Source organism: Xenopus laevis, chromosome 9_10L (assembly GCF_017654675.1).
Source record: "Xenopus laevis strain J_2021 chromosome 9_10L, Xenopus_laevis_v10.1, whole genome shotgun sequence".
NCBI lineage: Eukaryota > Metazoa > Chordata > Amphibia > Anura > Pipidae > Xenopus > Xenopus laevis.
In genome coordinates, this window is record NC_054387.1 from 5,628,173 (window position 1) to 5,639,472 (window position 11,300).

The 11,300-nt window shown below is 41.3% G+C and overlaps 1 protein-coding gene across 2 annotated transcripts; it reads left to right on the forward strand.

Moving 5' to 3' along the window:
• The first annotated feature begins 21 nt into the window (after positions 1-21).
• Positions 22-3,697, forward strand: ccdc103.L (coiled-coil domain containing 103 L homeolog). 2 transcript variants are annotated; one of them, XM_018234838.2, is made up of 4 exons: positions 22-201; positions 1,584-1,738; positions 2,024-2,156; positions 2,942-3,697. In XM_018234838.2, the coding sequence occupies exons 1-4, from the start codon at positions 145-147 to the stop codon at positions 3,350-3,352; spliced, it is 756 nt and encodes a 251-aa protein (XP_018090327.1). In that variant the 5' UTR covers positions 22-144; the 3' UTR covers positions 3,353-3,697. The 2 variants fall into 2 exon arrangements, with proteins under 2 accessions (XP_018090327.1, XP_018090328.1); XM_018234839.2 differs by having other exon boundaries at positions 25-190.
• Positions 3,698-11,300: the final 7,603 nt, after the last annotated feature.

Below are 11,300 nucleotides of genomic sequence, written 5' to 3' on the forward strand. Positions count from 1 at the left end.
CTGCGATTCCATCAGGCACTATATTAGACACCTAACTAGCGCCGCCACTCGAATAAGTCCGCCGGTGAAACCCGCAGAAGGAGCCGGAGGTTTTCTGATTGGCCGACAGCCGTTCAATGACGTTCGCTATCCTGATTGGTTGATATGGTCAAGAGGAACTGCAACGTTTCCATAGGAACGGAGACACAAAGTGAGGAACAGGTAGGGTTGTATGGGGCACTTATTAAGGGGGTTCCGGGTCTGTGGGTGACTTGACAATTCCTCAGCTTCACAGACTGTTATGAAGTTACTTCTAGGGCTAGTTTTATGCAGAAAATGTAAAGTTTGGTGATACCTTTTATTGGCTAACTAAATAAGTAAAAATTGCAAGTTTTCAGAACACCAGGCCTCTTCATCTGGCAACATGGGGCCCCTTCATCTGGTATTTTGCATTAGGGTTAGGCATTTTGCCTGACGAAGTGCCCTGGGTGCTCCAAAAGCTTGCAATTTTTACTTATTAAGCTCCCAGGTCGCCATTTTGCCAGAAGAAGGGATCTGGGTGCTCCGAAAGATTAACATTTTTACTTATTCAGCACCCAGGCCCAAATTTTGCCTGATAAAGGGGCCTGGGTGTTCCGAAAGCTTGGCATTTTTACTTATTTAGCTCCCAGGCCACCATTTTGCCAGACCAAGGGGGCTTGGGTGCTCCGAAAGATTGCAATGTTAACCTATTATTTTTACTTTTTCAGCACCCAGGCCACCATTTTGCCCAACTAAGGGGCCTGGGTGCTTCGAAAGATTGCAATGTTTACTTATTCAGCACCCAGGCCACCATTTTGCCAGACGAAGGGGCTTGGGTGCTCAGAAAGCTTGCAATTTTTACTTATTCTTTTTACTTATTTAGCACCCAGGCCACCATTTTGCCCAACGAAGGGGCCTGGGTGCTTCGAAAGATTGCAATGTTTACCTATTCAGCACCCAGGCCACCATTTTGCACGACGAAGGGGCCTGGGTGCTTCGAAACATTGCAATGATTACTTATTCAGCACCCAGGCCATCATTTTGCCAGACGAAGGGGGCTCCGAAAGATTGCAATTTTTACTTATTCAGTTAGTCAATAAAAGCTATCACCATCTTAAAACTAGGGCTGGTTTTAGGAAAGGAAAGAAAGGGCATTTTCCCTTGGGAGGAATGAATTTAGGTGAAAGTACATCTATACTGACCCCCTCTCACACGCCCTCAGATTGGTACTTCGGCATCATAGCTAACATAGTGAATAAAGTACCCCCTCTTGTAAAAAAATAAGGATATTATACATTAACGAAGAGTTCCATGACCATATAAAAACACAAGGCTGAAGGCAGAGTGTTGTTATACAGGTCAAGGAACTCCGAGGTGACTTCTAATATCCTCATTTTGCAACAGGGGGTACTTTATTTATTATAATACACAAGTTTCAGTGAGTCATGTGACAGAAATGACAACACTAAGCTCCAATTATAACAGATGACATCACTAAGCACTATTTCTAAGGATATCATTTACAGCATATTCATGGCTCTTGTGTATTATATAACTATAATGCTCATCCCTTTCATCACCAGATTGTTACATTGATGGAGGATCAGGAAACTATTGATTTCCGGCAGTTGGAACGGGAGCTGGCCAACGCACTGGCTGCTGATCAGAAGTACTCAAGAGAAAATGACGCCAAGTTTCGAGCCATTCACCAAAAAGTGGCATCTTATGAGGAATTCAGGTATGGAAAGCCATATAGGGATAAAAAAATGTTTGTTGTATTTTCAGCTACTTTAAGAAGATACAAATAAAGTTTAAAATCCCATTTAACACTGGCTGGGTGGTACAGAAACAGTCCGATGTGCTGTGTGGGTTGCTTGATGGTTGGGTTACAACTAAAACTCGTGTATGCAATTGCATGAGGTTGGAGGGTAATTATCCATATATTGACTAAACTAATAAAATGTTATACTAATCTTATTCTTCTTCTATTCTGTTTTTATTTACCACCTTTTTCTTTCTGCAGAGATATTGTCCTGGCATCTAACCTGAAGCCCCTTGAACGGAAGGATAAGGTGGGAGGAGAGAGAAAGCAGCCCTGGAACCCAAGTTTCAACACAAATAGCTGCGCACGAGAGTCCGAAAATGTGATGCCGGAAGTAAGGACAACTTAGGCCAGCGTCCGGCCCTGCTGTGATTTAGCATTTTCTTATAAACCCACACATTTATATTTATGCCTAAATCCTCTGAATTCTTGGGTTATTTGGCTTTGGTTTGCTTCAGTTAAAATAGTGATAGTTAGTGATAGAAACTGGTTTATTTATTACTATAATGCCATCCACATTTAGTCATGGACTTAATACAACCTTGAAACCACTAAACAAATCACAATGACACCTATTATACAGCCCTAGACCCTGTAAGATGCACTCCCCTCCTGAAATAGATAGAGGACTAATAGACAGACAGGTAATATGCAATGATAATCCAACTAGTAACAAAGAAATACACAAGATACTCCAGAGATAATTAGAAATACAGATATGGGATCTGTTATCTGGAAACCCGTTATACAGAAAGCTCAGAATTAAGGAAAGGCCGTCGCCCATAGACTTCATTATAATTAAATAATCCAAATTTTTTAAAATGATTTCCCTTTTCTCCATAATACTAAAACAGTACATTGTACTTGATCCCAATTAAGATATAATTAATCCTTATTGTGAGCAGAACAAGCCTATTTGATTTATTTTATGTTTATATGATTTTCTAGTAGACTTAAGGTAAAGATTCAAATTACTGAAAGATCCATTATCCAGAAAACCCCAGGTCCCTAGCATTCTGGATAACAGGTCCCAAATATATGCAGTCACTCTACTACAGTTCCTTGTATATCATTAAATATTCTTACATTTCATTAAAAAACTTCTGTTTTTCTCTAAAGGAATCGTTTTCAGATCCCACAAATGCATTTGAGTTTACCCGAGACTGGCGCCGATTAGGAAACGGAGAGAAGTATTACTACCTCTTGCGAGTGGGAGCTGAGAAGCTGTCTCAACTTTTCCATGCTGAAGTGTGTTCTGGACTACTTGGAGAATTCCTCTTAGTGCTCAATGAGAGCTTTCAGGCCATTCACCTGGAGACTGTCCTACAGATCTTACAAACACTAGCAGAGACCAAGCGTTTTGACCTTAATCTGGTTTTTCTCAGTGGGTCTGAGAAGGAGAGTTCCCAAAAGCTATTTGTAAAGTTGCAAACCTGTGTTGGTGCAATAGAAGATGAAAGAAGGAGGATAGAAGATAAAAGGCTAACAAAACTAATGGCCTGTTACAAGATCGGCAGCACAAAGGACTGACTTTAGGTTTTCTTCTTCCAGACCATAGAATGCTGTGATAATTTAGACAGCAGAGGGCTGCATATGAAGCCACATTGCATGCTTGAAACAGCTGCTGTCGTGATCACAGATTGTTTCGTACAGCTGTCAAGCTCCCTGCTTCATTATTTGTTCTGTAACAGCACAACTTGGGCATCTGTCTCAATCCGCACCCTCGGTCCCATGCTGAGTATGTTCCTCAGTGTGCACTCATTGAGTGGAGAGGGCTGGGCACTGTGTGAGGCTTTTTGAAATTAAAAATAAACACTTGATTTATATTTATTTATTAGGAGGACCTCTTATATTAAAGAAACACAATTCACCACATTTTCCATTGCTTATTTTTGGGGCATTACCCCAAGGAAAACTATAACCCCAAAATGAATAGATAGTTAATATCAAATGAAGTGGTATATTAAAGAATCCTACCAAACTGGTATATATATTTAAGTAAATATTGCCCTTTTACATCTCTTGCCTTGAACCATGATTTTGTGATGGTCTGTGCGCTGCCTCAGAGATCACCTGACCAGAAATACTGCAGCTCTAACTTTAACAGGAACAGATCACCTGACCAGAAATACTGCAGTTCTAACTGTAACAGGAATAGATCACCTGACCAGAAATACTGCAGCTCTAACTGTAACAGGAACAGATCACCTGACCAGAAATACTGCAGCTCTAACTGTAACAGGAAGAGATCACCTGACCAGAAATACTGCAGCTCTAACTGTAACAGGAAGAGATCACCTGACCAGAAATACTGCAGCTCTAACTGTAACAGGAAGAGATCACCTGACCAGAAATACTGCAGCTCTAACTGTAACAAGAAGAGATCACCTGACCAGAAATACTGCAGCTCTAACTGTAACAGGAAGAGATCACCTGACCAGAAATACTACAACACTAACTGTAACAGGAAGTGTGGAAGCAAAAAACAGAATTCTGTCTGTTAATTGGCTCATGTGACCTAACATGTAAGGTTTGTTTGTGTGCACCGTGAATCGTACGATCCCAGGGGGCGGCCCTTATTTTTTTTTAAAATAGCGATTTTCTATTTATGATTACCCAATGGCACATACTAGTAAAAAAGTATATTATTATGAAAATGGTTTATTTACATGAAGCAGGGTTTTACATATGAGCTGCTTTATGCAATATCTTTTTATAGAGACCTACATTGTTCGGGGGGTATAGTTTTCCATTAAAACTCAGATAGTCAGTGACCTGTATACAGCCATTTGAACTTTCACTCCCGTAAGGCTGTGATTTTCATATTCCCTAACTGTTGCTGTAACTAGTCTTTATTTCCTGGGCCGTTCCTGCAGGTGGCAGACGAGAGCTAGGATTAGTCCATGGATTTTTGCTAAACTCTCTGCCCCTGTTCATCACAGTAGTCATTATTAGAGACCCAGAACTGCAGACGCAGACAATCTCTCTTTATTCCAGTCCAGAAGCTCCTACTCGCAGGTGCAGTCAGATAGATATGAGTAGTTTCAGGTGGGGTAACTGATGGCAGACCTGGTCAGGACATTACATGCTTTCTTTGCCTTTTCTACCTTCCCTATTAATAATATTGACATCAAGGATCATATTTCTCTTAAACATCAATAATTTAAATTACAGGGCTGCAAGGATGCCGAGACACCTTTCAAAAACCACACTGGTAATGATGAAGGTACTAGGGTGTCAGAACGGGGAGGCAAGTAGTATCTATTATATAGTGAATAAAGTACCCCCTCTTGTAAAATATAAGGATATTATAAGTTACCGAGGAGTTTCATGACCATATATATTTTTATACAGGTCATGGAACTCTGAGGTAACTTCTAATATCCTCATATTTTGCAACTGGGGGTACTTTATTTATTATAATACACAAATTTCAGTGACAGAAATGACATCAGAACTCACCGTTTATAACTGATGACATCAGAACTCACCGTTTATAAGGATATAATTTACAGGATATTCATGGCTTTTGTGTATTATAGGCATATTATGCCTTCATTATCAACTCTCATAGCTCTCCTGCTGTGTTGTAATCCAGTACAGGTATGGGATCCGTTATCCGGAAACTCATTATCCAGAAAGCTTCCGAATAAGGGAAAGGCCGTCTCCCATAGACTCCATTTTATACAAATAATTTGTATAAATGATTTCCCTTTTCTGTGTAATAATAAAACAGTAGCTTGTACTTCGTCCCAACTAAGATATAATTAATCCTTATTGGAAACAAAACCAACCTATTGGGTTTATTTAATGTTTACATGATGTTGTAGTAGACTTAAGGGATGAAGATCCAAATTACGGAAAGATGCATTATCTGGAAAGCCCCAGGTCCCGAGCATTCTGGATAACAGGTCCCATACCTGTAAAAACACCAGCAGACTTGGTGCTGAGAGCACTGTATCACTTATCTGTTTGTTTTCCAGTTCTGCCCATAGGACATTGATACCTGTAGAAATTTTCAGTGTTTCCTGACGTTTTGTTGCGTTTTTCATGAATCTATACAGGGACCTTTTTGTTGAGTTTAAATAGCCTTTACCTTAGGCCGGGGACTTTCTTGTGGTGCTTCGGTAAATTGACCTGCAGCTAGAAGTGGAGTGAAAAAGGGTAACTATTACACACAAATATAACATTCCTTTAGATGAAATGAAACCTTAGCATCTGACCCATTAAATGCCTCCGGCGCCTGCTGCTGCCGCCTGTCATTGGGCCGGTGGCTCGCTTAATAGTGGGAGAGAGAGCGCATACTCTCTGCACAAAGGAAATAATCCACAGGCAAGCGCTTGTCAGACAGCTTCATAATAAATCCCTCCATGGACCCAGATGGAATAACTACAGCCCTGTCTCTAACATTCAATATATAGGAAAGGTCACTGTTAAAGTCCAAGCGACACAACTGGAAACCCACCTATCGGCTCTCGACTTTAGCGACAAATTCAATTGGAAATGGCACAACACTGCAACACGCGTCTGTGCTTAAGGGATACTGTCATGCGAGAAAAACATTTTTTTTTTTCAAAACATCAGTTAATAGTGCTGCTCCAGCAGAATTCTGCACTGAAATCCATTTCTCGAAAGAGCAAACAGATTTTTTTATATTTAATTTTGAAATCTGACATGGGGCTAGACATTTTGTCAATTTCCCAGATGCCCCCAGTCATGTGACTTGTGCTCTGATCAGAGCCGGGCCAGACCCGCCAGGCGCCCTAGGCAACCTGGCTTGTCACGGCTCCGGCTGGGAGCATGCTAGTGCGTATGCGCAAATCAACGCTAGTGCGCATGCGCAAATCAACGCTCGCACGCATCAACGCGCGCATGCGTGAATTGACGCTCACACACTTCAACGAGCCCGCGGAAGCGCGAAATGGCAAGGAGAGAGGGGACTGGACTAGGGGTAGATGGCAGGTAAGGTACGTGCCTGGCGCCCCCCTAGCTTTTTCGCCCTAGGCACGTGCCTACTCTGCCTACCCCTAGTTCCGGTCCTGGCTCTGATAAACTTCAGTCACTCTTTACTGCTGTACTGCAAGTTGGAGTGATATCACCCCCCCCTCCCCAGCAGCCTAGTGGATCAGGTTAAAGGGCATGTAAAAAAATTAAAATCCCATTTTTACTTTCTTTAATGAAAAAGAAACCTATCTCCAATATACTTTAATTATGAGAAACCTGACTGTATACAGTGAAATTCTCCCTTCATTTACTGCTGTGGTCAGACGGTCCCTAACTAGGGTTGCCACCTTTATTAAAAAATTTTACCGGCCATTGGGGTGCGGGCACCAAAAGGGGACGGCCCGTGATGGTAAAAGGGGGCGGAGCTATGTGATGTCCCGCAAAAGGGGCGGAGCAACATTGCAGAGACGTCCACAGCGCTGGAAAAAAGGTAAGTTCTTTGCGAATTGGGGGCAGGCCAGGGGCTTTTTTAAAGGGTATTACGAATTACCGGCAATTGTATTGCCGGTAAATTTGTAATACCGGCCCCGGCCTTGGCAGGTGTTTTACCGGCTAGGCCGGTAAAATACCGGCCGGGTGGTAACCCTATCCCTAACTATTCTGCAGGGAAACAATCATACTTATGAACAGCAGGGGGAGCCCCCGCCTTACTTCCCAGCCATACAGAACTCAAGCAGCTTTGTTTGTTTCCCTGTAGAGCAGTCGGTGACTGTGTAGAGATTTGTATTGGATTTTATATTTGCCTTTACATCCCCTTTACTGTTTCCAACTCCAGCTGCAGGGACAAAGATCATGGAGTCAGATTTAAACAGATAAACTGGGATTCTATTTGGAGGATTATTTTGCTGCAGCCACTGGTTCTGCAGAGTTGGAGAAAGTTTATATTAAACAATACAAAAACTATAAAATCCACGTTAGATTACATGACAACACAGGACCCAGTGCAGTCTGTATATTCTGATTATTAATCAGTCTTGTGTATCGGCTTATGGCAGATATTATTTGACTTTGATCATTTATGACGATCCCTAAACAGCCCAGACCACACTGAGCATGTGCACAGTCTTGGTCTTGCAAAGATGTATAACAAAGTTACAAGATGGTGACCCCCTGTGGCAAACTTTGAAAGCATAAATCATTTGTTTGATTAGGCTTGTGGTGCAGTAAGTTCATGTTTATTATACAAAATACACCATTTGTAGGCTTATTTTTATTTTAGACTTTACCTCCCCTTTTTAATGAGGTTGTTTCCAATATAGTATTATTAGTGTGCAGCTTTCCCTTTAATTTGATGTGTGGGTGTCTGAGCAAGTAATGAATTATGCACTCACGCAAAATCTTTCATAATTAGCTGCGTGTGCTGCAATCGAGACCTGTGAGCTCACGCTCGAATGCACACAATAGATGGAATAAAAGGCACTTTAGATTATAAGCTCCTCTGCAGTAGGGACCAATATGAAGCTCTGGGTAACTGTATGAAGGATAAGGATCACACTGGTTACATCTCATCTCTTCTTTTCTTTCCAGCCCACTAGAGTGAGACTTATTGATATAATCAGACACTGTATGGAGTTCACACCTTTATTGTACACATCAGCTGTTACTGAACTACAAATACCATCACCCCCACAGCTGTGTGTGTGTATAATAAAAACTGCCAGTCTGTATAAATATAATAATGGGATATATATATTTATATAGGAATAAATATATATTTGTATATTTGAGGTCTGTAGCTCTTGGCAGCCCCTCACCCTCTTCTCTCTCTCTGTACAGAGATCTCACTGCCGCGATTCAGTTTCCCTCTGTAATGAGGCTGAGAGATTTGCCCTAATCTCAGGAACTCACACTCTGTGGTTCTGGCTCCGCTCAGGGTTATACACACTGCGCTGCAATTAAATGGGTCACTCCCAGCCTGGGGGTGACCCGCATTAACCCATCATCACCAAGCAGCTTGCTCTAAAATCTTTCCCAAAGCCCAAATGGCTACCTTGATAATGCCAGAACCTTTTGAATATCTGGATTGATTTCTGGTGTAAACACACAAAAAACACTGAGATTGTTTTGCTATGAAAAATAATTTTTTGTTGGTTTATTTATTAAAAACGACAGTCTTATTATAAAGAAAAATGTCTATAGGGAATTGTGGGAAATTACATTTTCTGGATAACTGGTTTCTGGATAGAAGATGCCATACCATTTCTACATAGGACAACTACTGCATATATATATATATATATATATATATATATATATATATATATAATATATGTACAGGCCTGGACTTGTGGAAAGGCCACCAAGGCCCGGGCTTAGGGCAGCAGTATTTTAGGGGGCGGCATGCCACCCAACTACACCCACATTGGTTCCGAAACACTGGCGATGCGCAAGAGATAAAATAGTTTTTAAAATTTCCCCTGCACCAATCCCCATTGGTGAGGGGGTGAATAAATCCTGCAGACACAAATTTGCGGCGAGTTTCCACGTTTCTCGGCGACTTAATTAGCAAAACCGTGGCAACAATTCGTCGCCGAAAAATCCGCTGCGTCAAAAAAAATTGTCGCACGTCAGGATAGTCACGGCATAAAAATTTGGGTGCGTCAAAATTATTCAGACGCCCATTGACTTTAATGCATTTTGACCAAATAGTCGCGCGTATAAAAATTGTCGCTAGCGTCAAAATAGACGCACTTCAAAGTTATTTTGACGCCCATTGACTTCAATGCGTTTTGTGAATTTTTTACTGTAAATTTGGCACCGATTAGCCCATCACTAATCCTCATTACTCCGGTCCCGATGATGAAAATTTGTGTCAATATAGGGGAGGGGCGCGCCCACTATGTAAATCCGGCCCTGTATATATATTTATATGGGCTACTGGGGGATGAATTCAAATTCTACAGATTATTAATACATAAGAATTAATTAAAAAATTGTAATTAAAAAATCCACTGGAGTATGAACATCAGAGAACGTAGAGCTGTAAAGGTGACATTATTGGTCAGGGTGAGAATGTTGTGCCAGGGGAACCTTAGACCCCTATCCAGTCTATATACAGGTATGGGACCTGTTATCCAGAATGCTCGGGACCTGGGGTATTACAGTTAATGGATTTTTCTGTAATTTGGATGTCCATATCTTGTAAACAATCATGTAAACATGAAATAAACCCAATAGGCTGGTTTTGCTTCCAATAAGATTTAATTATATCTTAGTTGGGATCAAGTACAAGCGACTATTTTATTATTACTGAGAAAAGGGAAATAATGTTTAAAAAACTGGATTATTTGGATAAAATTGGGTCTATGGGAGACAACCTTTCTGGAACCCCTCGGAGCTTTCTGGATAACGGGTTTCCGGATAACAGATACTCCTCACTACTAGTCTCTTCCCTTTACATATTATCATCTATCCTTCCCCCAATTCTTCTCTTTATTCCCATGTACAAATGGGGGAATGACCATGGCATAACCATAACAGGCCAAATGATTGGCTCAGCAGGAGGACTCACCATCACCGGGGCCCACGAGAAGTTTTTCTGATATCCCGATGGTCCAGTCCAACACTGAGCTTGGTAATCATGGTCCTATAAACGTTGTTAACCTAAATATTCACCCCCCATCTCTATCGACCTTCAAGCTTGACTCCCAGGAATATCCAGAAGCACAAATAGAAGTTCTTCTAATGAAGGTAAAAAAACAGGAACAATTTAGGTCACTTTCTAAACCTGCCAGGCCATCCCCAGTTACAGGATGGCCTGGTAAGCCCCACCACTTTTGATATCTGTAATTAAGAATTTTCCAGGGGCAATTGTGAACTCATAAGGTATGGTGCACCTCAAGGGGGCAACCCAGATTTTGGGTGAACCTATGATTACCCCTTTTATTCCAGCATTTTAAGTTCATTGAGACCCATGCTGCTTCTGATTCATGTCGATGGGAAGCGATAGGTAGCAGAGAGACCCCCCTGTCCCTATCTCTTTTGCTTTCATAAAACAAGGTCAGCAAAATCCAAGCTTCACGTTGCTTCTTCTTCTTGCTGCAGCTCAGATTTAGACACGTGGAAGTGGAAGTGGGAGCTGTGGACTTATCGAATATCTTATGCCATAAGACAGAAGAGAAAGGAGACAGAGACAGCCAGACCAATTAACTATCTGACATCAATACACTTTGCCATCGGAAGAAATGGCAGCTTAAAGGGTAAGTAAGCCCAATTAATACGTTTCTGATCAATTAACTTTAGAGCCTGTATTCTATGTCGGCTGAATCACAGTCCAAAAAAGAAAAAAAAATCAGTAAAAGAACAGAACGGAACATTATTTTATTTCATGGTACAAAAAGAGCTTGAGTCGGGGAAAGATTTCCTTCTTGCCATTTAGGAATACGCCATACAAGCTACTTTTTATTCAAGTAGCTGAATAAGCTGTTCATGGTCTCCTAAGCTGACGCTTAACTGCAGCCAGATACTGGTAGGA